The sequence below is a fragment of the Chelon labrosus genome (assembly GCF_963514085.1).
Source record: "Chelon labrosus genome assembly, chromosome: 12".
Taxonomy (NCBI): domain Eukaryota; kingdom Metazoa; phylum Chordata; class Actinopteri; order Mugiliformes; family Mugilidae; genus Chelon; species Chelon labrosus.
The window spans coordinates 7,535,013-7,561,312 of NC_140345.1; the positions used below are offsets into that span (position 1 = coordinate 7,535,013).

General features: G+C 39.7%; 5 protein-coding genes across 8 annotated transcripts; 3 read left to right on the forward strand and 2 right to left on the reverse strand.

Annotated features, from left to right (window-relative positions):
- Positions 1-776: 776 nt before the first annotated feature.
- Positions 777-3,404, reverse strand: cxcr3.2 (chemokine (C-X-C motif) receptor 3, tandem duplicate 2). The gene is made up of 2 exons (XM_084556505.1): positions 3,165-3,404; positions 777-2,915 (listed from the first exon to the last, which is right to left on the reverse strand). Exons 1-2 carry the CDS (start codon positions 3,198-3,200, stop codon positions 1,809-1,811), a joined length of 1,143 nt encoding a protein of 380 aa, XP_084412631.1. The 5' UTR covers positions 3,201-3,404; the 3' UTR covers positions 777-1,808.
- Positions 3,405-8,208: 4,804 nt separating this feature from the next.
- On the forward strand, positions 8,209-9,404 carry cnfn (cornifelin; the record flags this gene model as incomplete). Its single annotated transcript, XM_084557905.1, has 3 exons — positions 8,209-8,918; positions 9,002-9,138; positions 9,315-9,404. Exons 1-3 carry the CDS (start codon positions 8,795-8,797, stop codon positions 9,402-9,404), a joined length of 351 nt encoding a protein of 116 aa, XP_084414031.1. The 5' UTR covers positions 8,209-8,794.
- Positions 9,405-11,225: 1,821 nt separating this feature from the next.
- Positions 11,226-14,756, forward strand: tlr21 (toll-like receptor 21; the record flags this gene model as incomplete). Its single annotated transcript, XM_084558025.1, has 1 exon — positions 11,226-14,756. The coding sequence occupies exon 1, from the start codon at positions 11,814-11,816 to the stop codon at positions 14,754-14,756; it is 2,943 nt and encodes a 980-aa protein (XP_084414151.1). The 5' UTR covers positions 11,226-11,813.
- Positions 14,757-14,808: 52 nt separating this feature from the next.
- On the reverse strand, positions 14,809-17,935 carry LOC311496425 (uncharacterized protein). Its single transcript, XM_084556293.1, has 3 exons — positions 17,011-17,935; positions 16,048-16,124; positions 14,809-15,945 (listed from the first exon to the last, which is right to left on the reverse strand). The coding sequence occupies exons 1-3, from the start codon at positions 17,621-17,623 to the stop codon at positions 15,334-15,336; spliced, it is 1,302 nt and encodes a 433-aa protein (XP_084412419.1). The 5' UTR covers positions 17,624-17,935; the 3' UTR covers positions 14,809-15,333.
- Positions 17,936-19,991: 2,056 nt separating this feature from the next.
- Positions 19,992-26,261, forward strand: pafah1b3 (platelet-activating factor acetylhydrolase, isoform Ib, gamma subunit). Of its 4 annotated transcripts, none has more exons than XM_084557468.1 (10): positions 20,049-20,082; positions 20,379-20,472; positions 21,231-21,320; positions 21,812-21,928; positions 22,094-22,216; positions 23,037-25,301; positions 25,392-25,448; positions 25,550-25,600; positions 25,697-25,765; positions 25,956-26,261. In XM_084557468.1, the coding sequence occupies exons 2-6, from the start codon at positions 20,392-20,394 to the stop codon at positions 23,292-23,294; spliced, it is 669 nt and encodes a 222-aa protein (XP_084413594.1). In that variant the 5' UTR covers positions 20,049-20,082; positions 20,379-20,391; the 3' UTR covers positions 23,295-25,301; positions 25,392-25,448; positions 25,550-25,600; positions 25,697-25,765; positions 25,956-26,261. The 4 variants fall into 4 exon arrangements, with proteins under 4 accessions (XP_084413593.1, XP_084413594.1, XP_084413591.1 ...); XM_084557465.1 differs by having other exon boundaries at positions 25,392-25,442; XM_084557466.1 differs by having other exon boundaries at positions 20,049-20,066; positions 25,392-25,442.
- The last annotated feature ends 39 nt before the right edge of the window (positions 26,262-26,300 follow it).

Below are 26,300 nucleotides of genomic sequence, written 5' to 3' on the forward strand. Positions count from 1 at the left end.
GTGATTATCTTTCAGCTGGCAACAAGTTATTTAACCCCAACTGATGCAATGAGTAGCTTCTCATTTCTTAAACAACCATGTCTAAAGACACATCCCGTGGTCGTGGGAAAGATGTTAGTCTGTTTGAGAAGGGTCAAATCATTGGCATGCATCAAGCAGAGAAAACATCTAAGGAGATTGAAGAAACTACTAGAATTGGGTTAAGAACTGTCCAACGCATTATTAAAAACTGGAAGGATAGTGGGAAACCATCATCTTTGAGGATGAAACGTGGTCGGAAAAAAATCTTGATTGATGGTGATCTGCGATCACTTAAACATTTGGTGAAATCCAATCAAAGAAAAACAACAGTAGAACTCAGGGCTATGACTAATAGTGAAAGTAAGAGCATTTCCACACGTACAATGTTACAATGTGAAGTGAACTCAAGGGACTGGGACTGAACAGCTGTGTAGCCTTAAGAAAACCACTAATCAGTGAGGCTAACTGGGAAAAAAAAGGCTTCAATTTGCTAGGGAGCATAAAGATTGGACTCTGGAGCAATGGAAGAAGGTCATGTGGTCTGATGAGTCCAGATTTACCCTGTTCCAGAGTGATGGGGGCATCAGGGTAAGAAGAGAGGCAGATGAAGTGATGCACCCATCATGCTAGTACCTACTGCACAAGCCTGTGGGGGCAGTGCTATGATCTGGGGTTGCTGCAGTTGCTCAGGTCTAGGTTCAGCAACATTATGTGTCCAAAGAATGAGGTCAGCTGACTACCTGAATATACTGAATGACCCGATTATTCCGTCAATGGATTTTTTCTTCCCTGATGGCACAGACATATATTCCAAGATGACAATGCCAGGATTCATGGGGCTCAAATTGTGAAAGAGTTTGTTCAGGGAGCATGAGACATCATTTTCATCATTTCAAAGCTAAAAGCAGTCCAATGACCTTTTTTTTTTTGGTGGTGACTTTTTTTTTGACCAGGCAGTGTATATATTTACAGTCAGCTCCACCATGATCAGCTGTTGTGCTGTTCATTTATCGAAGCAACTGAAATAAAAACTCAACACAAAGTAAAAGTATTTAAGTGACTATTCTTATGATTAGCTGCACTTTTGGTGCTACATGTACCATTTGTTGACTATATTTAATTTTGAGTTTTCAATATACTTCACTCTAGGTTTTGCCCATATTGTGCTAATTTCAAAGATTTCTGAGGAAACCGGCAGAAAACTCGATGCATAACAGACACGACACTTTGTATTTATTTGAAAATATTTAATGAAAACGTCGAAAAGAGTTTCAGTGTAACATACAAAATTCAAAATGAGTCATTGGCATTTCCACTTTTGCAGCACATAATACTGCAAAAAACAAAAAAACAAAAAGCATTATACAAATCGTGGAAAAAGGGAGCAAAATCATCTATACAGTCATTTTTACAGTTTTTAGGGTTTTCTCAGAACTGCTGACAAGGTTTTTAGGAGTATGAAAAAATAGATTTGACCTATGGACAATCAACGTGTCAACATGAAATCTTTTGTGATCACATTTTCAATTGATTTTCATCTTGAACTATGTACAAAACTGAACAAAATATTGTTTTTAAGCTGCACTAGATAAGCAAGTAGACAGCAAAGCACCAGTGTAACAGGCAATAACCTTTGAGAACATTTTTAAAGTCATAATTCATCTTTGATCATTTTGACTTCATTTGCTGCAGTTTACTTTAAACTTTCACTCCAACTTCTAGTCTCACACGTAATCCACACACTCATCTCTTCTTTTGCTTATTGTTCTGTGTGTCTCTAATAACTATCACACCATGACAGAGAAAGAAGTATTGTCACTTTCTGCAGAACTGAATGACCCTGTGCTCTTTCTAAGCCTCCTCTCCTTCCACCCTTCCATCCCCAGCAAGCCTCTCTGTCCCAGCAGCCCCTTACACATCCTGACTAGCTCCCTCCTGAACTTTACTCCTACAAAGCCATACAGGAGAGGATTCAGGGCGCAGTGAGTTAGCCCCACACTTTCAGTGATCAGAATCCCTATATCCACCGCGTAGCCAAACTCACAATTGTTCACCACATCCAGTCTGTACAGGCTATCTGCCACCTGGAAGCAGTTGAACGGTGCCCAGCAGATGACAAACACAGACACTAAGGAGATGATGAGGCGCAGGGACTTGCGCTTTTGGCGGCGAGAGGCGTTGCACAGAGACCTGAAGATCTGGATGTAGCAGTAGAGCATGATCAGCAGGGGGAGCCCAAAACCCAGAATCAAAAACATCAGCTGCAATCCTAAGTACCACTGGTCAGGGTTGTTAGTGTACCACACTACGCACAAGGGCACCATCTCTCGACCGACAGTATTTATCTCCACCACCTGCTTGAAAGCAATTTCTACTCCACTTAGTCCCAGACAGACCACCCAGATGATGGCACACGCAAACTGAGCATGGCAGGTGTTACGTTTCCAGCCTGAGCGGACGGCGTGAACGATGGCCAGGTACCGGTCAAAGCTGATGCAGGCCAGGAAGAGGATGCCAGAGTAGCGGTTCAGGGAGAAGAGGGCCCCGGAGATTTTGCAAAGAGCCAGGCCGAACACCCATTTGTGAGCCCACTGCACTGCAAACAGAGGCAGGGTGAAGGCCAGCAATAGATCAGAAATGGCCAGGTGAAGGAGGAAGGTGTCTGTCAGAGAGAAAGCACAGGCTCCACCACTCTGTGAGATTCTGTAGCGTCTGATCACACACAGCACCAACACGTTGCCCACAACAGCCAAGACGAACACAAGGCTGAGTACAATAGGGGAGTACTTCTGTGCAAAACCATAGATGTTTTCCTGAGTGCATGGGGATGCTTGTACCGGGCTTGTTCCAGGGAACATGGTGCCATTTTCTTCTTCTACTTCTCCATAAAAATTCTGCACACAAGAGAGAACAGACATTTGTCACGGACACAAGCCAGTAAAGAAAAGCTTACTTCACAGATAGGATTCCACTGATCATATTTTAAATTCTGCTCAATTTATTTTCATATTTGACATGAAGAATAACTAAGGATATGTGATAGTGGAATTACTTGCCAACTTGAGCTTACAGTGAAATCTCAGTTCACACCTGGTGTTTCTTTCCCTCAATGCACATAAAAGATTAGGAAAATATCCACTCACCCAGTAATCTTCTGTGGTTGGCTCGACCGGATTCATATTTGTAGTTAACTAGAAGTCAGTAGAACCCCTGAAATCCTCCAAGAATGAAGACAATACACTCTACTCATAAGCACGTTAGACAAACGCCCCTTTTCACATCTTTGCCACACTCATCAAGATGACGAAGACTCAGAAAGAAGAAGTCAGCATTTCAGGAACCGAATCTTAGAACATTTTGGCAGATGCAAACATAGCCATAGTGAGAATTGATCACTGGTTCAAGGAAATTGTGACACATATTTTTTACAACATGTCTGCAGCCAGCTATAAATGTTTTCCAGCCACACAGTTGGTCTATATGGAAAATGTTCTATTTCAAAGACTGTGCACCTACAAGTGGTGAAGATTTGATTTATCTTATTTCAACATATAAACTCCACATTGTGACAACAAAACTGAAAATCTCTGGGACCACTGGGAAGCAGAAACTTGCTTTACAAAACAATCCTTCCCAAATGGAGAAGTGAAAGTGCCCAACTGGCAGGAACTCAGCAGTCTCCAGTGAGTTGTTAGTCACGTTAAACTTACGTTCACGTATTGAAGTTTTCATCATTAGTTTTACAAATCTCAGAATAAAAAAAATATAAATAAAACTAAATGGTATGATTTATTATGCTATTCACTGATCAAAGAGCACAAGATTTCTTACCCTTTCAGATGACAGGATGCACAGTAAGGGGCTGCTGCTCCTATACTGATAGTATATGTGATTAGGTAATCGTTTAAGAACACAACAGGATATGAAGCAAACTGTGGTTAAAAAAAAAAAAAACTCTTAAATGCAAAAGTGAATACTACCTGAGAGTCCATGCAGCGTTAAGGAGGCTTTAGACGAACAGACAGAATAATGCAAAAAAAACACCCTCTGCAGATGCAGCTTCCTGCATTTTTTGTAGATGCACCACTGCAGAGAGATTGCCCTGCTTAAGGTCACAGATGATCTTTTAATGACTGCTGACGATGGCATATGTTCAGTGCTAGTGCTACTGGGCCTGAGAGCTGCCTACAGTGCAATAGATCAAAGCATTCTATTAAAAAGGCTGAGGTACTGGACGAGAACATCAGTGACAGTCCTTGACTGGATATCCTTCTACTTGTCAGAATGTTTTATGTTTCTGTAAATCATTTTAAATCATATGTATGTATTGTGATGTATGGAGTGCCTCAGCTGGCACTGGCCTGCACCTGTTTACTAAACATGTTTTACCCATGGCTGGGTCCCCTGATGGGAGAAACCTGTGTGTCTGGTTTGACTGTAAGGTTTTGAGCCCTACATTACTAAGCTAATAGCGTGAGATTGTATTCTAATAGTCTTTTTAACTTTCTGCCCAAAAATTTCATTACTTCAGACGGTCCACTTTTAAAGCGCTTCATGGCTGCGCCCCTGGTTATATCACTGAGTGTTTAGTGCCATACAGGCCAGCACATAACTTGAGATTCTCAGGAAGAGGTTTGCTGTTTATTCAAGGGGCCTGGCTGAAAACAAAAGGACTTTCGCAGTTAGGGCCTCGCAACTGTGGATTGATCAGCCTGGGGAAAACTCTGTGATCACCTTTAAATCTCTACTCGAGACATTCTTTTATCTGAACACCTTTCCTGGTTTTAATTGAGTCCTACTGGATATTTTTAATTGTAATTGTATACTTTTGTGTGTTTTATTATTTTAATTGTTTCATAACCTTTGCTTTATGTGCCTGTTTTTGCAATCACATATTCGTATGTCTTTGTTAAGCACTTTGTAAAAATTGTGAAAAGTGCTATAGAATTATCAATATTTTTGTAATATTCATCAAAAAAGTATGTTTGAGCACTGGCAGACCACTGTCTAACAGACACAGTTCACTGACACGGCGGGCGTGTAGAGATGAGTCAACAAACTAGACCAGACAGAGGCTGGATGGATAGACTAGAGCGAATTCCCCTTTTATTGTTAGCATGTTCTTTATTTCTGTTCAAATACTAAAGCATTACATGTACAAGGAACAGAACACTTTTGCGGTTACTTCTGGCTTAGCTGAGGGTCTTCTGGTAAATTGTGTTATTATGCAACATCATATATGCCTCACTTCCTCCTGGCAAGCCTGTTTATGTGACTGTACAATAATAAATGTAAATATCATAAAAATAAATAAATATCATAAATATGTCATAAATATCTGACCTGAGTGCAGGAATTAAACCTGTCCTCATACTAAGCAGAGCATTTTGATAGAAAAATACTACTAGCTGTTCCCTGACTGGCACAGTGGCGTGGTGGCTAGTGCTGATACCTCACAGCAAAAAGGTCCCAGGTTCGAATCCATCCATATGCATAACCTATGCATAATACTTTATTTAACATCTTTATGACCCTTTATGTAACGTCTCTATGGCTGGATATAAAATGTTTTCTCATCTGTTCTTCTGCGTTCACAAGGTCATTGCACTGACGATGTTGCGTTAAGGGACTGATAGATCTTGCATTACCAGGGAAACCACATACCAAGATTATCTGTGTAAAAGATATGTGTGTAGGGGAGGGAGGCCAGAGGAGCTTCTCTCCAGAGAGAACCTGTAATTAGATTCTCTGTGAATCGCTGATTAAAGAAATCTTTTGACCTGAGTGTCTCGAAGTTCTTTTTCCATCACATTTCACATTCAAAATAATAAATTGGATATTCATTCATCTTCTGTACCCGCTTGTTCCTGTTAAGGGTCGCAGGGTCTTCTGGAGCCTATCCCAGCTGTCATCTGGCGAGAGGCGGGGTACACCCTGGACAACCGTTCACACTCACACCTACGGCCTAACTGCTAGTCTTTGGATGGTGGGAGGAAGCTGGAGAACCCGGAGAGAACCCACGCAGACACAGGGAGAACATGCAAACTCCACACAGAATGGATTCGAACCTGGGACCTTCTCACTGTGAGGCATCAGTGCTAACCACCTCGCTACTGTGCCGCCCTCTTTAGTATATATTTTAACCAAACTGATTCAAGCTAGAGTTCTGTGAGATAAATTGCTGATTTAAACACAGCTTTGGTGACAGGGTTTATTTCAATAAATAACATAAAAGGCAAAATGACCCCTGAACCCTGATTTATGTTAAACCCGAAACATGAGCCACAACATAAAGTAGTGACCAGGAGTCAGAGTTACAAAAATATAGCATTTATTTCAATAAATTACATACAAAGAGTGGGTACTCCTCTCCAGGCAAAACATTCTATCCGCAACTTCTCACGTATGGGCGGATTAATACAATTGTACCCAGTTACCACTCAAAAACATGTGGGGATGAAGAGGAGCATAACACACTTTACCTAATGCTTGTCTATCAGGAATACATTCATCGTAACAGTCACCCAACACGTATACAGGACCTCTAATGAAACGTACGTGATGAGTGTTGCTTTACTGTAGTTTGAAACTCAAAAAACAGAACTAATGCAGCTAGTGACTGCCTAGTGCTCATAGGGTTAACCCTTGTGTTTTTACTGACACTGGTTTCACTTCCTCCTTGTCTGGAGTCTCACGGATTGCTGAATGTTCAAAATAAAAGTATTTACAAAAATTACAATTTTCACATCTAGTGTCTCACCCCTGTTCACAAGCTAGGTTAGTAAACTGAAAGCTGGCAAAATACAGAAATGACCTTAAAGCATTACACAAAATAAGGAAACAGCACTTTTGTGAAAGGTGTAATCAGTCCAAAATTCAGTAAAAATTAATATAAAGTTAGGTGATAGGCAGCAGGGGGTGTTTATAAATGTTAAAAGGACCAGGCACCAGAATATTTACAGGTCTTTGAGTGTATTAGTGACTAATGAAGTGAGTGAAGTATCATACTAGGTCCCGTCATTGGGTAAACAGTATTTGGTGATAACGTGGTCTTAGATAGAGTGCCATGGAAATAAAACACGTCAAGATTTATTGTATGTACTGTACATCCCATATGTTTTTACTCTTGTATACACCGATCAGCCACAACATTAAAACCAGCAACAGGTGTGGTGAATATTCCATCTCATGACGATGTTATGCTCTTCTGGGAAACCTGGGTCTTGGCCACCACCTGAACAGTTGAAGAATAAGCACACCTCCATGACAATGGCAAGAGGGTGGTCCTTGCAACCTGGTGTCTTGCCCATCATGGTAAAAGAAAAAGGATGCTGTCAGCAGTGGACAGGGGTCAGACTACCCTTGCTGGAGGCTATTCAGCCCTCCCACACAAAACAAACTACGATAAAGTGTTCTGAAAACTTTCTATCAGCAATTTTCAGCAATTTGAGCTACAGCGATGGTTGGATTGGAGCACACAGGTATTGGTCCCTCATGACCCAGTCACTTTCCTTCCTTGGATAAATTTTGATAGGTACTGTCCACTGCAGATTAAGAACACCCCACAAGAGCTGCATTTTTTTAAGATGCTCGGACCCAGTCATCTAGCCATCAGGGTTTGGCCCCCATCAGAGTCCCACAAATCTTTCCACTAGCTCATTTTTCCTGCTTCTAACACATCAAGTTTGAGGACAAAATATTCACTTACTGTCTCATATCACCCACTGAAGACTGTTCTCATAATAACAAGATAATCAGTGTTACTGACATAACCAGTCATTATGACCTAATATTATGGCAGATATTGGACTAATTAATACAAGATTATTCTATTATCGCTTTACAATTCTTTTTGCGTTTGTTTTTTTGTTTTTTTGTCTTATGTGTTATATTTCAGTACCCTAAAGCTAACGTGGAACTTTTGATAAACAAATAACACACAGGTGTATAGGTAGCAAATATTTTTGTTACATTATCCCAGCATACACCTGTTCACGGGTGTTTTCTCAGGTCAAGTGCACATGGATTATAGACATGCCACACACACACACACACACACACACACACACACACACACACACACACGCACATCCTAAGGTAAAAAGAAGTATTGCAGCACGAGAGCACAAAACCATTTCAAAGTCTAAGGTCTGGGCCTGTATGTGCCCATTACTTTTCAAAGCACAGAGCTGGGCCCTCAGTGTACACACACCACACCTGGGCTGAAAGTATAAGCAGGTTGATTAGGTGCTGAAATACAAATATGCACTATATACCTACTTTATTATTCAATTAATCTTTACTGATAAAAACTGCATCATGTCAGTTGCACCCTTTTGAAACGTATGATACGCCCCAAAACTAAACTATGACTTTTTTCCTTTTCACGATGTTTGCACCTGCTTAATGGTCATTGTTTGCCATTCCATATCAGCATAGAAACTCCAGCCTACGACTGATGTCACACTGGATATAAGAGCTGTGGCCATGCCTTTGAACCTCATTTTTTGTGGATTTAACCCGTGGCCGTCTTCGTCATTAGAAGTCATACACTAAACTCAGAAGGTAAGATGTGAAGGTTTCTGTAAACCAAGTTTACCTAGATGTACTACGTAGTCATTTTCATTCCAGTTAATTAAAGTAACTAATTCTACAGCATTGGACAGAGAGGAGGATAAGAAACATTAATGCCAACAGGGCCAATATAAAGTGAATTTATGTTTAATAATAGTATGACGTTTTTGTAACACTGAAGCTTCTTTTACTTGCAGTCATGGCATTCCAGACAACTGTGATCAGCTCACAGCCTCAGGTCTCCGTCTCCGAGTACACTATAACCTCCAGATCATCAGACTGGAATTCAAATGTGTGCGACTGCTGTGAAGACTGCGGCATCTGTACGTGTCTACCTGTCTCTGTGGAAGCAAGGTGTTACAGTGTGAAATTAATTCCAACTTGATGATACGTCTCTCACCTCCAGGTCTTTGTGCAACGTTTGTTCCCTGTATCCTGGCCTGTAAGGTGGCTCAGGACGCCGGGGACAGCTGCTGCATTCCCTTCCTTCCCGGCGCCATGATTGCTTTAAGGACAAGCATCCGCAGCAGATACAACATTAGTGTAAGAGTGCTTATGATACCAAAGAGAATCAATAACCTGATTTTGTATTGAAAGCCCTTTGTGGCTATTGGGAAATCCTTCAACTGGTTTGCAAAAAACATACTGTTTGCACCAAACAGTCTTTTTCTGTGTGTTAAGATAACTTTAACCAGTTTGCTGTCTGTGCTTTTTCCCAGGGCTCGGTGTGCGACGACTGGGTAGTAATGGCTTGCCTGCCTCTGTGTGGACTGTGTCAGATGGCGCGAGAGCAGAAGATGAGGGGATAAACAGGAAGGAACGCCGAATAGTTTTCAAACTATGAAGCAGGAGTGCATGTAGAAATTTACATCTTTTGTTTTGGACACAGTTAATTCAAATTCACACTTTAAATATACAGGAATATATACAGGAATGACAATAATTAGGCTTGAATACAATAGCAACCTGAGACTTGCACTGAACTGCCATTTTGTTTTGAATTATTATTGTATATTGCGGTGTATTATATACTGTATAGTTTATCTAAATTTTTGGAAATGTCCGCAGTGATTCCTATTCTGAGACTTGGAACCAGTTTATTAAGCAATGGAGATAGTTCATTAGAAGTTAAACAGCGTCTCGTTGCGTTGCATTTGCCTTTACGCAACAAACCAGTTCAGAATGAAGAAGGAAATGGATTTTACTTTTCCCTTAAGTTAAATCACCATGTTTACAATGGTAGATTCACACACATTATTTATTTGGGAGTTTATTAACCCCTAAATACTGATTTTGTATTGCATACCGTATAATTCAATTATGTTTATCATGCATACATCTGATATTCTATAAAAAGGATATTTTATGTGTATGTCTTATGTCTTAACATATGTGTATTGTACTGTATATTCATTCAAACCACAGTTTTTAAATAAAACCACTTGGAAGAACCATATTGTGACTATTGAAAACATAAGCTGGAACTGAATATGGAAAAAGAACTGGTTGGACCGCCTTCCTCTTTCTGCTGAAGTGTGTTTTGTCACATGGTCACGATACAACACAGCTCTCTGAAGAGGAGAGGTGAACAACATTCATTTAAGCAGGTAGGTACGCTGTGGCTTTACCAAGTTTAACTTCAATGTGGCAGTGTAATCGGTTCAGACGATAGCGTGAACATTTGCGCAAGATTGTGAGAAGTCATCGCTGTTATTTTGCAAGTAATGACGCACAGAAAGCGGTTGAATCATACACGCGGGACAAATAATGGGACTAAAAATGCATAGAAAAATCAAAATTCATCCTCTATATGTTAATGTACCATTACTGCACACCAATGACTACTAATCCAAGTCTTATCTATAATTTGATTCTCTAAATTCTGTTGCTTCAGCAATTAACACCATTATTCCATTGTTAATTGTTACTGGCCAACCGTTTCATGTCATGTTTTAATATTATAAAACATGCCATTAAACAATACATATAGAGGAACATATATAGAGAGTGAAAAGGGATATGAAAATATTTCAAAAGAGGAATCAGGTTTTCCTAGTTATAATAAGGTTCAAATTTGTTGGCAAACGCAGTAACACCTCAGGCTTAGAGGATGCTTTGAGCTGGCCAGACTGATACAGAAAACTGGTGACGGGTGCGTCAGGTAAGACACGCCAACATTGACAAGAACTGTTTGAATTAGTTAAAAAAAAAAAAAAAAAAAGATACAGTGCATATAAACAATGCTGTTTTTCATTTTATTTTCAGTGCTCTATGTCAGTTAGAATATTTAATATATAGGGCTTTTATTCAGCAAATATAGCTCAGTTTGATAAAAATCAAATAATGATGTTGGAAATGGAAAATATAAATGTGTAGATAAATATGTAAATAAGACATAAGACATAAGACATGTTTAATTAGCCCACGTATGGGAAATTACCTTGTCACAGTAGTGTGGAATACAAAAAACAACTTTGACAGGAGAATTAACACAATACAAATTTGAAAAATACAAAAAATAACAACACTGAAAAATATATAGAGAAAAATAGAAATATAAAGAGATTCTGTATATGCAGCGTGGTAGTGGAAAAACTTTACAAATAAATAATTGACTTTAAAAACTATAATATGGTGAGGTAGGGGTTCGTGCAAAATAAGGCAGCGCAAAAAGCAGATTTACTTGTGCAAAAATGACTGCAAAAAACAAAGGAAGCCAAGTGAAGCCAAATGATACATTTCAGACTTTGAGAGCTTGTCAATAGACCTTTCTCACAGCAGGCTTTCTGACATGAAATAGTCAAGAAATGTGTGTTACTAATGTCATTAATGAAGACAATGGACTTAAACAGAATAAAATCTTAATTAATATCCTTAGCAACCCTGGCGTTAGGCTACTACTTTATGTCAGAATGGAAGAAATTAATTAATTTGACAATACTCCATGTCCCGTAAAGACAATGGCTGACATGTACTGTGCAAGTGGATATAGATAGATAGATAGATAGATAGATAGATAGATAGATAGATAGATAGATGTTGCATTCAGTTCAACAATTTGCGCTCAGTCTGATTTGGAAAATGTTCTCTTTCCTCAGATTCCTGTGTCACGTTCAACTGATGAACATTTTCAGTGTAAAATTCAAATCAACCAAACCACCAAAGAGACCGTTAAGAGGACATTCAAGGACTGTATCTCCAGACTGCTACAATACAAAATGGGAACTCTGACTCATCAGCTGTTGTCAGGTGTAGTTGTTCTTGGTGCTGTTCACGTCATCCTTGGTTACAGCTTTAACAACTGCATAGCAGATTATCACAGAAAAAACTTCAGCTGCCTCAATCGGAAGGTGAACAAAACGTCTGCTATTGTCGCTGACCTGCCGGAGTCTGTCGTCAATCTAACCATCGGCTTAACTGATCTGTGGCGCATTCCCAACAGAAGCTTCGATCATCTACCAAACCTTCAGGGTCTCAGACTAGATCGTAATCAACTGAGAAGCATCGAAGAGTCAGCTTTCCAAAATATGCATCAGCTTAAGGCTTTGAATTTGTCCTTTAACAATATATCCCTTCTTAAGCCTTCTCTGTTTAAGGACCTGCACAACCTCACCTTCCTCTCACTGACGAACAATAAACTAAAACAGCTCCCTGAGGTCCTTTTCTCTGCTGTTCTCAGACTAAAAGATTTAAGCATGAGGAGCAACCACCTGACAAATTTCTCAGAGATTGCTACGTCTGTGTCACATCTACAAGATCTGAGGACCCTGGACCTTTGCTCTAACAATTTGACCTCTTTAAGTCACTCAAATGTGTCACTCCCACAATCCCTTACGGCGTTGTACTTATGTAAAAACAATCTGTCTACATTAGGATGTAAACATTCCTTTCTCATGTTTATCCAGCTGCTAGATTTGTCCTACAATTTCAGGCTCCCTACGATGGCTTTTCACGGGATGGATTTAAGACATCTAAACTCTCTGCGTTTGTATTCAACAAGTGTTAAGATAGTAGAGTTTTTAAACATCAGCAACATCAATGCGGGTCATGTCGATTTCTCTGGGACCGGTCTAAAGAATGACAGCCTGCTCATGGAACTATGCAAAACGCTGAAGAGAAAGTTGAAAGGGATTAGAAATTTGAGACTGAAGCACAATGGGATTGAGAAGCTGACAAACTACACACTTCACAACTGTCCTAAGATCACAGGGATTTTGGATGTATCTAACAACAACCTGAAGAGTATAAGTTGTCTGTACTTTCTCAAGAAACAAAAACATATAAAAAAGTTCTTCGCTGAGCATAACCATCTCACCTACCTGTTGTCCTGTAAAACACAAAATGTGTCTTATTTCCAAAATCTGGAAGAGCTGAGTTATCGTTACAATCGCATCCTCTCAGTCAAGGGTCATGCTTTCTCACAAATGCCAAATATCAAGACACTAAAACTTAACATAAACACAATTGCTTATTTAGATCGGAAAGCTCTCAAAGGCCTACAAAGACTTGAGGTGCTCCGTTTGGACAATAACCTCCTAACTGATCTGTTTAAAGACACATTTGAAGATCTTTACAACCTGCAAATCCTTAACCTACGCAACAATCGGATTTCTGTCATTTTTAACGGGACCTTCCTGAATCTTAGAAATTTGACTATTCTGGATCTCGGAGGTAACAAGATCGCTCATTTTCAACAATCCGGCCTTGATGGGCTAAAAAGTCTGTCGAAATTCTATCTAGATGGAAACAACCTCAAACAGATTGATACTTCCCTCTATCACCCATTTCAAGATACACTCACAGTGCTGGATTTACAACGCAATAAGATACGTTTCATTAAAGAATGCGTGAGTTCACCCTTTATGAATCTCAGCAAACTCAGCGATCTGAAACTGGATGGACAGCAACCTCACGGCATCACCCTTTTACCCCGCACTTTTTTCCGTGGCCTCCACTCATTGAAATCTTTGTATCTCACTAACAACGACATCGCTCGCCTTGATCCTAGCGTCTTTGATGATCTGACAAGCTTACGTTTCCTTACACTGGACACCTGCTGTGTTGGAGTGACGCAGCTGCAATCAGGAGTCTTTAAAAATCTAAGAAACTTGACCAAACTGATTGTTGAAAACATGGGCATTCAGAACTTTTCAAAGGACGTTTTTGGGAATCTTACAAAGTTACGTGTTCTGCAGCTAAACCGCAACGTGATGCATAGCATTCCTGTAGATGCACTAGAGAGCCTACCGAATCTTAACTACCTCGACATACGTGACATTCCTCTGAGCTGTACCTGTGACAATAGCCTCTTGCAAAACTACACACAAAGAAACAGCAATGTTCAAGTGGTCTATCTCTACAATCTGCCATGCCAATACGATGCCAAACACAAATTCTACAAATTTGATACAAGCGTTTGTTACATAGATCTTGGGGAGTACCTGTTCTTTAGCACAGCTGCTGTGATCTTTCTGTTTACAGTCACTCCTTTGCTTTATATCAAACTCTACTGGAAAATGAAATACAGCTACTATGTGTTCCGTTCCTGGTTCAGTCAGCAATGGAGCAGACTCAGAGAAGAGGAGGAAAACTGCAAGTATGATGCATTCATTTCTTATAATTCCTCAGATGAACAATGGGTTATGGAACAGCTGCTGCCCAACCTGGAAGGAAATAACTCTTTTAAACTTTGCCTGCATCACAGGGACTTTGAGTTGGGCCGAGATATCGTGGACAACATAGTTTCTGCAGTATATAGCAGCCGTAAAACCATTTGTGTGGTGAGCAGGAATTTCCTACAAAGTGAGTGGTGTTCTTTGGAAATCCAGCTTGCCAGTTACAGACTCTTCGACGAGCACAGAGACGTTCTTCTGCTCGTGTTTCTGGAGCCAATCTCTGAAAGGCAGCTGTCGTCTTATCACCGCATGAGGAAAGTCATGTTAAAAAAGACTTACCTGCAGTGGCCTGACCAAGACTGTGCTAACCCAGTGCAGGCCCAAGATCTGTTTTGGAGTCAACTACATAGGGCAATGAGAACCGGGAGCAGAGTGGAAACAGAAGAGGACAACAAAAGAAGTAAGGGTTGGCTTGGTTCTGAAAGAAAAGAAACTGACGAGTTGGAGAATCACACATCGGATGAAAACTATTACCTGCAACCTTAAGTGAGGGTGGGGTTGGGGAGGACGGGGTGGAGGATGGGGGTTACAGCTTAATGCATTGTATTGCAGTATGGGGGGGCATTGTAAGACTAATGATAAAATATTTTATTGAAGCATGAATCTGCAATAACATTTAATACCTTTTGATTAGTTAAACTATATATATATACTATAAGCCGTGATTGAGACAGAATTTCTTTATTATACATTTTCTACAAATAAACTTTTTTTTGCATTTAAAGACAGCTCACAGAAAAATATAGCTAAAAAAAGAAAAATACCATTATAGCACCTGTGTTTATAATGTATATAACAGCTCTGTGTAATAAAAATGCTCTAAAGATGTAAACAATGCATAATTGTGTGTGTTTCTTCATCACAGCACGAAAGGAAAAATTAGGTATAATTCCTTAGATGGCAGCGATTGTTATTACATTTAATACTGTGTTTCAATAAAGTACAGAAGCACAACACATTTTTGTAGCTGTCTTGATGGTACAAATGAATAGAAAACTGTTCTTTGGTTGGATGTAAAAATGTTTCAGGACAGGTGCGTCTTTATGCAGAGCTTCACCACACATTAATACAGTCTCATAGGAGGGAAGGACCAGTGCTGAGGGCTTGGCAATGAAGAAATGGGAGGTGCTGGGCCTCTTTCAAGCATGTCAGATGGAGGGTAATGCATTGTGTCCGAGGGTTGGGATCTGAGGGGAGGGGGAGGACAATTTGAAGGCCAACTGAATTGGCTGAAATGCTCAAAGTGATTGCTCTGATGAGGATGATGAGTTTGGGCAGGGAAGTGGGGAGCAAAGGAGTATCTGTCAGTCAGGTGCAATGACTCTGCTGATAACTGTGCTTGGTAAGGAAAGAAAGGCTGGAGGTTACTGTTAAGATATTGTGACCCACAGCTCTTCTCTCTAACTGTGCTGGTGTGGTTTATAAAGTTGTCTTCATAAGAATCACATGCAGCTGATTTGTTGCTCTCTGACTTGAAAATTTCTTCCCAAGGCTCAGACAATGAGGGATTTTCTTCCTGACATATGGCGGGAGTGGAAACAAAAAAAGTATCTGCTGAAGCTCCAGTGGGCTTAAAATGCATACAGAGCTCAGGAGAGAACCTAGTTTTGAGGACATCATCCAAAAGGTTGACAGAAGTGCCCATGGGGCTTATCAACCACTCAGTAGTCTTCACCTGAAACACCAGCAGCAGCGATATTTATTATGAGAAAATTTCAAATTATGACCAGATTAGGTGTGAAGATACATGAAAATGTAGCAGATCATAGGATCTCACCTGTTCCGGTCTCTGGTGTGGCTGTGGAATGGCCTTCCACTTAAAATGTCTGCTTTGTGTCATTTTGACAGATGTATCTATATAGAAGGAAACACAACAGAAGAACTGCAGATAAACAATAATATGGGCTGCACAGATTAATGTGACAAAGACCACCTATAAGGATGGGTTAATAATATTTAAAGTCTGTCATTAAGTAATATTCATGTGCCCAAATAAACAAATAATTTAAATTTAGGTGATGGAGACAAAATTCAATCTGTGCAAAAATATAAAGTTTATTTGAAGTTGTTATCGTATTTCCTTAAATAAAAAACCACACACTTCGTGAGAGTCTTATCTCTCATCTTATTTCATTCACAGTGGGTGTATGACATCCAATGAAATGTTAGAGTCAGTTCCAGGAAATGCTGAGTTTGTTTTAACAGAACAACACAGTAACATTAACAGGGGAAATGGCAGTGGATCAAAAAGAGTCTACTTACTAAAATATGACGTGTCTTTGTTATACTTATCAAACAGAGTGCATTAGAGATAAACGCGTGTCTCTAATATAATCCTGCTTCAAATAAATGCTTGTCTTCTGAGGTGAATAAAGCCCTGGATGCTGTTTTTAATCGTAATATAACTTCACATAAATAGCAAGAAAACCCTGTTGCACATGCTCTGCTTTAAAAGAGGCATACAAGTTGTAAATCTATCCTTTAAATTCTCATGATACAAATGAAAGGTTCCAGTAACTGAACTACAGAGTGATGTTGTCAAGAGTAGTTTTGTTTTTATCTTGACTCTGCACATGGGCACACAAACCTGTGCATCAGCTTGAAGAGAAGTAAGTACAGTTAATTCTTGCTATGATTAATGACTCAGAGTGGTATTAAGTGTGTTAATACTGCAACACAAAATGACAAATGATGAAGAATATCATTAAATTACAACACTTAAACTCGGCATAGACCTCACCTGCAGACACGGGCTCACTGTCATCTGTCACACATGTCTCCTGATCCTGGGCTGCCTGTGTGGGATCTCTGTCAAAGTCAAGGCCTCGCTGCACCTCAAGGAGGTTCTCCTGAAGCCAAGGACCGTGCCTCTCCCGCAGCTTCTTCAACAGCACCTCCCTGCCCTCTGACACCAGGTTTCTACTTCTCAGACGTGGGAACTGCAAAGACTCACACAAAAGTGCTGCCACGGTACTGATAGACTTAGATATACATTCAGGTTCTTGTCTTCTGTGCTGTAAGTCAACGCTGTCAGAAGTAGGTGAGCTGGAGAGTTGAAGTGGATTGAGATCACCAGTTTGTTTCAGGTGGACACGAGGCTCCTGGTTCTTCTGGGTTTGCTCAAGAGTAGTGTGTCTCTTTACCTTCTCTTTTAACGTCTTTGCATCATTTCTGTCAACAGTCACCTGTGACTCTCTGCTCTCTTCAGACACAACATTGTTGGCCGTCCTGGTTGTTACCACACCGAGGGAGCTGTGTTTAGATGAGAACATGTTTTTAAAACTTCCTGATGAAAGATCCAGTTGTTGCTCAGGGCTCTGCCCCGGTGTAATATTTGATCCGTGACAACTCATCTCTTTCCTCTCCTTCTCTTGACCATAATCATGGGCATTTGTAGCAGGGTCTTTTTTATTTTTAAAAGGAGGAACATCATCTTCATCAAACAGACCATTACTGGACAATGAAGCAGGTATTAGAGACGCTGCAGACAGATGTGAATTAGAATTGTTCTTGTTTTTTGCTTGCGGTCCACTTTGCTCCAGTTCCTTCTGCTCACCTAGCAAACGTTCAATATCAACAGACTTTACCTCATGGTTGAAAAGGCCGTGGTGTCCTATCAAACGGCTGTCTGTGATGATACTGGGCTCCTGTGCAACAGGAACGGCACTTAGGTGAGAGAGTGAGAGTGGTGTCTCACTCTTTGAAGGAAAACAACAGCTACTATGGCAACATTTATGGACATGAGTCATGTCTCTACTGCTTCTGCGACAACACTGATGATGGTATATTTTAGTCCTTGAGATGTCCTTCCCACCATCTCTCACTTGACTCCTCTCCTTTCGGGTCTTCAGTCGTTTGAGTTTGTGCTGCCTGTCTGTCTTACTGGAGTGATTTAAACATTTGGAGGGTGCAGTGACACTGCTAACTGAGTAACAGTTTTTATCTGATGCTTTTGAGTGCTTGTTGAAGTTCTTCACAACCTTTACTTTTTCTGATAATCCACACATGTGGTTCATGCTGCACAGAGTTCTGAGGAAAGATAACCACAATTAGTCATCTCTAAACCTGCAGGAAACAGAAACTAAGTTGGGTAACCTCTAAAGAATGCACATGCACCTCCAAAGGGCAGCTCTACCTTAAAAAGAATCATTGTTGATGCAGTGACATGTGTGCAATGCATGACAAATGTAATTTTGTTACCATAACGATGTTCATAACAATGTTAGGGAAACATGCAAGATGAACAGCAAAGTGTGTGCTGCTTTGTATAGTGCAGCAGAAATTCATAATGTTGCTATATGTGGGAAAACTTTCCTTTTACATCAACGTTAAGAGTGCTTACACAGTATTCACATTAAACCCACAAATGGAAATCCTTTCACACGGGGTGAAAAATAAAAAAAATAAAAATTAGGGGAATTAGTTTTGCCTGACATTTAAAAATGCACAAAAGACACAATTTTAAAATGCAGTCGTCGGTTGGTTTTCTACCACATTCAGCTGCAAAAAGACAGAATCAGTCAAACAGTGCCACGTATATCAACAGCGACATGACAGTGCAAACAGGTGTTTTTTCACAGCAGCTGGTGGTTATTAATAATACTCCACATTGAGAAATGGGCATTTGAGACAACTCAGCAGAATATTAATAAGAAACACACTGCAAACTGAGACTTAACTGATGATGATAAGTATTTCAACTATTAATATAATAAAAACTGGAAAAGCTGTTGGTTTAGCACACGCTTCTAGTGGATTATATAACTGCAGAGTGGAATAATCTAAAACAGGTCAAAAACACAGAGCTTTGTTCTCAAATCAGTAACTCAAAAACTTTAGAGAAACAAAAGTGGGTAAGCCTGAAATCAATCTGTAAAGACCATTTCTAGGTAATATTAATTTTGCTATGTGTGCAATGCCAAAGGACCTTAACATTGCAAATTACAAGAAACAATTGCAATAAGCATGGGACATGGGCCTTAAACCTTTTACTCCCATATCCCTAAATCAATGCAAGTAATAAACTTGGAAATGTATAAACTCTCCACACATTGCTAAATACGTATTTCTCTCTCCTGTGGTATTACAGAAGGCTAACTAGCAGGAACAGAAACAGAAAACCGGTCACCATTTTCTGACACCACAGGGTCAGAAAATGTCCATGCCTCTCTGTAGCTCTGTAACTTCCCTCTACACGCCGAACTAAATCCAGGACAACAACATATATGCAACTGCGCTCTCTGGTGGTTTCTGCCGCGTGACAGATTTAACGTTGGGAAACATGTAACGTCAACCGCCAGGTGCAATTAAAACTAGAAGCACACGTGTTTAAAGTTACAGCTGTAACTGCTAAGAATCTACCTTTAACTTTAGAAACACACTAACATAAACGGTAAACATGCAAGAAGACATTTTCTACAAGTGAAAAATCAATTAACTACCTGCTGCTTACCGAAATGTTCCGCATTTGAATCAGTCGTTGCCCGGCAACACGCCTCAGATGTGTTTCTTTGCGCAGCTCTAACTCCCACGAACACTAAATTTCCGGACGAATCCACTTGCACGGACGAGGAGGTAACACTGTATCATGTTTTTGTGCTTTTTTAATTTAACAATTGGGTATTTGCTATTTTATTTCACACGGCATATTCTGAAATGTAACGTAAAACACGGTAAAATAATAAAATGTTAAATCATTTTAAAATACATCAAACAGGTCTGTTGTTGCCCATAAAGGAGAATGGTACGTGCAATTATAGTGAAAATTTACTTCCTGAAACTGAATTGGGGATAACGGTATTTTGATTTAATGGTAGCTTATGTTCAGTAATAACTCTAAATATAGATGTATTTAAAGCTTGATCTTTTCCCTTTGACACAGTATAGGCTTGTATAATTCAGCGTTAATACATTTAATGTTACAACTGTCGGACCGTGGTCTCTTCAACTACATATATCTTGTGATTTAGCAAGTAGGCTAGCTGCCGTGGCTAATTCTGCCAACCTCCATCGATTTTGCAAGTAGTTTTAGCGATAGGCTGTTGATTCATCGGGTTGTTTGCGTTGCTAAAACTATCACCAACTCTACGTGACTGTCTTCCAACACAGGTAGAGCCAAGTCATGAGTGCAGGAGACTCAAACCCAGCCGCCACACCCACTCCCTGTGAAGACATCCAGGGAGATGGACGATGGATGTCTCTGGTGTGTGACATGACGTTATTATTATGATTTTTGTGTTGCTTACTTGTAATCACTCACGGTCAAGGGACGCATCTCAGCTGAAAATCCAGTTGTGACTCTGCAGTGCATGCTACAGTGATGAGAGATTAATAAAGAAGATACTTTGCTTTATTTTTATAATCACAGAGTTTTGTACATAATTTATGAAAAAGGAAAACGCACAGTTCTAACTTCCCATGTACATGCACTTGCCAGTTCATTAGGCACACCGTTGAAAATGAATGCATTCTAATATAACGGCCCTGCTCTAAATCTTTTTTGAAGGCTGTGGTTTGTATTTCTATTAGATTGTATTATGTTGTACCGACACAAGCTTCTACTATTTTGGCAACCCCATTTTAGTCACTGGGCACCTAATTTACAGAAACACTTCAGTGTTTAATTAAATCCAGTTTAACAGCAACACAAACTACATCCTTCAAAATGATCATGAAGATGAATTATCACCTTTCTGACGCTTCGGCATAAACTGAACAGCTGGGAGATTTAGTTAAGGGACGTCATAGTAGGATGCATTTGTTTCCACAAGTGAACCTATTGAACTGGCAAGTATTTAGTTTTACATGTACAGAAATATGCACTGATTAATAACAATAGCAACAAAATATACAACTGTGTTATGAGTCTGTGTGTTTTCACTTTTCAAATGTAATTCTTTGGCCTTGTATTCAAGACTGTGATGCATACTTGTTTGCATGTTTGCGTTTTTCTTTTTGCAGCACAACCGCTTTGTGTCTGACAGCAAAGACAAAGAACCTGATGTCCTGTTTGTTGGAGACTCCCTCATTCAGCTCATGCACCAGTTTGGGGTAAAACAAAGATCACATTCATATACACCAAGGAGGCATAACATTATGACCACCTTCCTAATATTGTGTAGGTCTCCCTTGTGCCTCCAAAACAATTGTGACTCATCAGAGAATGGAAATGGGCCTTCTGAGGGTGTCCTGTGATGTCTGGTAACAGAATGTTGTTAGTGGGGGCCTTTGGGTCCTATGGGTTGAGGGGAGGGGCCTCTGTGGATCAGGCTTGTTCCAGTGCACCCCACAGATACTTGATCAGTTTGGGATCTAGTGAATTTGGGGTCCAAAAGTTTTCCAGTCGAACATTGGATTGTCACAAAATGGTCAATTGTCCCCGTCTCTTTACTTCTCCTATCAGTGGTTATGAAGTTATATCCGATCGGTGTATGTGTCTTTTCTGTAAACAGTGTTTAATAGATTGTCATGTTCTCATAAAAATCTGAAACGTCACATTTTATAATCTTAATGTGACATGTTTTGTTGTGGTTTGTCTGCAGATCTGGCGGGAGCTGTTCTCTCCTCTCCATGCCCTCAATTTTGGAGTGGGTGGTGATGCAACACAACATGTGCTGTGGAGACTGAGCAATGGCGAACTGGATAACATCAGCCCAAAGGTCCAAAACACTACCAGAAATAGAAAACATGATCGTACTTGTTCATTTGCACAAAAGACTGATTGTATTAAATGTAGTGCTTAAATCCAAATTCCTGGTAAATTGACCCCAAACTATCAATGACATGTGCTCAGTCATGCACTCTTTTCTCTTTTGTTGTTGTAGGTTGTTGTGCTCTGGGTTGGCACTAACAATCATGGTCACAGTCCTGAGCAGATCTGTGGAGGAATCATGGCTATTGTCCAAGTCATCAAGAACAAGCTCCCCCATGCTCACACGCTTGTACTTGTAGGTTTTTTTTTTTTGATGCATTCCTTTAGTTACCTGTATGTTTGTTGGAAGAAGTTCATGAAGCCATTATGTGATAGTGATATCACACTTTCAGTTGCATCTCAGGTTTTTGAAAGGAGGAAAGCAATAGAGTTCTTGATTTATTAGATTAATTTAGCACTTAGATTGGCCTTTAGGTTACAATGCGAACAGTTTCACATACTATATTTAAAACTCTCTAACAGTATGTGAATTTGCATGATTGTAGATTTAGGGTTGCTGCAAACTTATTTCATTGGAGTAGCAACAGACATTTTGCTCACTTAGTCATGTCTTGTTGAACCTATAGTTAGGCCCATATATATGTTTACACTGATACAGCTTTGTTCATTTAAGATAAGATCATCCTTTATTTACTTCACAGTGGGGACATTTGCAATTGTGGGGATTATGGACTTAAAGTACAGACTAAGCTTTAATTGGCAAACTGGAGAAAAGGAAATTTTATATACTGTCCTCTATTTCCCCCTCTAAAAATTAAAGGTTTTTCTTTCTTCATCAATTAAACAGATATAAGTTCAGGAGGAGTTTATTTGCATATGGAATCTGTAAGTGTAAACCCACAAGATATGGTCAAAGGAGCTGTCAATTTAAGTGACCTTATGCCTCACCTTAACTTTATGCTTCAAAAACAGAACACATCCATCAGAAAGATAGCAGAACAAAAGATGTGTCCAAACATGTATTAACCTAACTGTAACATTCCTTAAGATAGCTTTTACAATAGTGCCTTTGTTTCTCAGAATAAAAATGCAACATTTCCTCATCTGTTTTCCAGGGGATACTACCCAGAGGTAAATCACCAAATCCTCTGCGGGAGCGAAATGCCAAGGTTAACAAGCTAGTCCAAGAGGCTGTATCATCTCTACCCCACGCGTCTTTCTTCAACGTGGACCCTGGCTTTGTCCACTCCAATGGTTGCATCTCCCACCAGGACATGTATGACTACCTTCACCTGACTCCTCAGGGCTACCAGGCTGTGTGTGAACCCCTCCACGCTCATATCAAATCCATGCTAGATAAACCTGAAAACTGAGCAAGCAGGCTACAAATATACACTACCGCAGTGGTCCTCGTCCCTGTCTCTGGAGAGCTTCCCACTCTGAGTAGAAAGACCTTGAATGGTGGATTGAATCAATTATTAAGGGCTAAGAGCTGCACAAGATATTGTGTAAGTGATCTCCTCTGCCAGGGTTGGTGACCACTGTTACAGATAATGGGACCATATGTTTTTTTTTGTGTGTTTATGATACAGTCAAAAATTTAATGTGCTGTGCTATATAGAGACAAAAATCCCTGCCTCAATTTCCAGTTAGCACCTGTTCTGCTAGCTTTTAGTTCTCAGGACGTTTTCTCATAGAAGGATTGTTTCATTTCTCTACCACATGTTACAAGGGAAGAATATGAAAAGGTCATCTGCGGTGACTCAGAGGTCAGCACAATAAAATTACATTTGAACAGGCAACCTTCAGAACATAGCCATAAAGACGCAGCTTTTAAAAATATGCAACAACCCTTTATGCTAATAACAACATTATGTAGATCAAAACATTACTTTGCTGCTCTGTAAGGAGGGTTTTATTTATGACCTGAGTGCTAAATAACTGGAATACTTACACCTATATTACCTTAAAAAACAGACATTTAAGAAGGACTAATGAAAGAACCCCGCTATGACAAAATACACTGTCTGACTGAGGCTACAGGAACAGGAGCTACTTGGAAAAGTGCTCGGGACTCTTCAGGTATATATGCCTCTACACAAGTTCCCCGAGTCCCACCTTTGTTTGGCAAAAGCTTTACAGTATTGTGATATCTGATGTTTTTTTTTTTTGTACATGTTAATTTGGACCAAAGCTTTTGATTTTTGTCTATACATGGCAAACAATTGACCATTACTGTCTCTTTTCTTTTCATCAGATCATATTATCTCATTCCCCTTTTCGTTTGCCTATTGTAACAGAGACTGTTGATGTATTTGAGTGTGTTTTGAAGTTGCACTGATACATCTACTTGCTTGTGCTTCAAGGCCAATTTCTTCTGTAACATTGCAAGCTCATGTGACACCTTAAAATGCTTTACTTCACACTAACATGCTTCTGAGCCTTTTCAGACACGGATTGCGCTACAGAACTTGAAATATGAATTCCGGGATGGTGAAAGTGATGAAAGAAATACATTAAATATCAAAACAAGAGGGGTTTCAGTGTCCTTTGATTGATCTGATCTGATCTGTGTGCTGATACTGAGACGTTTATCACCAGTGATGCAGAGCTACATTGTTAGGCCTGAAAGGATTGATCACAAACCACTGGGTTCATGAGGAGTACACATAGACAGATTATGTCCACAGGAGATGGAAGACTGATGGTTGACTGGTTGGTGCCTTTCTTAGGTTGAAAGCAGAGAGATGGATTTCAGGAACTTGAGGAGTGTGAACAAGTCCCGCTTTGCCCTTAGCATCCTCCAACCTCGTTAATATTAGTACAAGACAGATACTTTTTCACAGAGTCATTACACATAATACAATACCAGAGTACTTCCAGTTCTGTCTAATAATGGTGAAAACAATCTCACAGTTGACAATCCATTGCAGTAGACAGGACTAATAAAAAATCCTCATGATGGAGTTAGTCAATCCAAACTGCAGGTCAGTAGCGTGTGAATGGTTCATTTTCTCACCGTGATTATGTGTAACTCAAAACCACAATAAAAGTCGTTGGCAGACGTACAACTCCTACGCTATTGAAAGCCACCCGCTGTAGACGTAGCAGTTGTGCATAGCATGTTTTGTTTTGGACAACTGGCAGTTGATTAATGTGCCACTGCTTAAATTTCAGACATCAACACACTCCTTTATAAAGAGCCCAGAACGACAGCCCTTTCATTCACTCAGTGGGACTGAAGTTAGAGCATTTACGTGCAGGATTTTTTCCCTCGACACACTGACACTGACTGACAGTCATGGGACCAAGGATACTTTTGATGATGATTCTTGTACTGCTAATATTCAATGATCACAGCGAAGGGGTTAAAATGACAGGTACTGTATAAAGAATCAGAGTAATATCTTGAAATTAATTCTCACAGCACCGCGATTAATGTTCTGTGATTTTTTTTTCTTTTATCAAAGGTGCTCCTGAAACGGATGAACAGTCCTCAGTCGTCACCACAGTCGCTGATGGTATACGTGAGATTAATTTTATTATTTCAACAGAAATAATATTTCCTCTTATTATTATTATTTTTTTTAATCTACTTTTATTAAGTTTGGTATAAATTGTGTTGCAGAACATGTTGGTGGAAAACAACCTACTTCATGTCCAGCATTGTGCACTATGAGTAAGTATTTTTCAAGGACATATAGTAAAAACAATTCATTTAGTTTGTATCTTATCATTTTAATGTAAACACTGCTTGTTTGTCCTCACCCCCCAGGAAAGGATGGAGAGAGTGGTGCCACACACTGCCGCTGTCAGCGGGCTGCCCCACGCAAGAGTGCAAAACGTGAGTGGCTTGAAGTTTCTGAGATTCATAAAATAATATTGTATTACAACAACAGGAGAGATTAGTGGTAAGAATACTTTTTTATTCACTGTGATATCATGACTTTAAATGAAAGATGATTATAATCCAATGACTTTTCAAGCATGTTCTGGATTTTGAAACATTTGAAACATTTTTTTCTTACCAAAAGTGAGAGGAGGAGTTTGCCCAAAGAACAAGAAGTGCAGGAAGGGTCTCAAATCAAGAAAGGAAGCTCCACAAAAGAGTCTTGGTCCCAGTGTCCCCATATGAGTGACACAAAGAAGCTGTCCTTGCACTGCATGTCCTCATTTATGGATATTTTGTAATCATTCCTGTCGCACATATTTCTTTGTATACAAGCTATATTCTTCTTTTCAAAAGCAAAACGATTATGCTTGCCTTGACTGTAACTTTCTGCATCAACACCAATAGACCTGTAATTGCATCCTCCTCAATAAAGTCTCCATAAAATAGATTTTGTTTGTTTTTTATTATTGATTAATAAATATATATA

Excerpts from the sequence above, each read along its gene's own strand:
- cxcr3.2 (XM_084556505.1), bottom strand. The coding sequence starts at position 3,200 with ATGAATCCGGTCGAGCCAACCACAGAAGATTACTGG. Across the intron at positions 2,916-3,164 it reads CAACCACAGAAGATTACTGG|AATTTTTATGGAGAAGTAGA; the intron begins GTGAGTGGATAT and ends TCTTGTGTGCAG.
- pafah1b3 (XM_084557467.1), top strand. The coding sequence starts at position 20,392 with ATGAGTGCAGGAGACTCAAACCCAGCCGCCACACCCACTCCCTGTGAA. Across the intron at positions 21,929-22,093 it reads TGGATAACATCAGCCCAAAG|GTTGTTGTGCTCTGGGTTGG; the intron begins GTCCAAAACACT and ends TTGTTGTTGTAG. Across the intron at positions 22,217-23,036 it reads ATGCTCACACGCTTGTACTT|GGGATACTACCCAGAGGTAA; the intron begins GTAGGTTTTTTT and ends TCTGTTTTCCAG.
- LOC311496425 (XM_084556293.1), bottom strand. The coding sequence starts at position 17,623 with ATGAGTTGTCACGGATCAAATATTACACCGGGGCAGAGCCCTGAGCAA. Across the intron at positions 16,125-17,010 it reads CAGTGAGCCCGTGTCTGCAG|ATACATCTGTCAAAATGACA; the intron begins GTGAGGTCTATG and ends CCTTCTATATAG. Across the intron at positions 15,946-16,047 it reads CACACCAGAGACCGGAACAG|GTGAAGACTACTGAGTGGTT; the intron begins GTGAGATCCTAT and ends CTGGTGTTTCAG.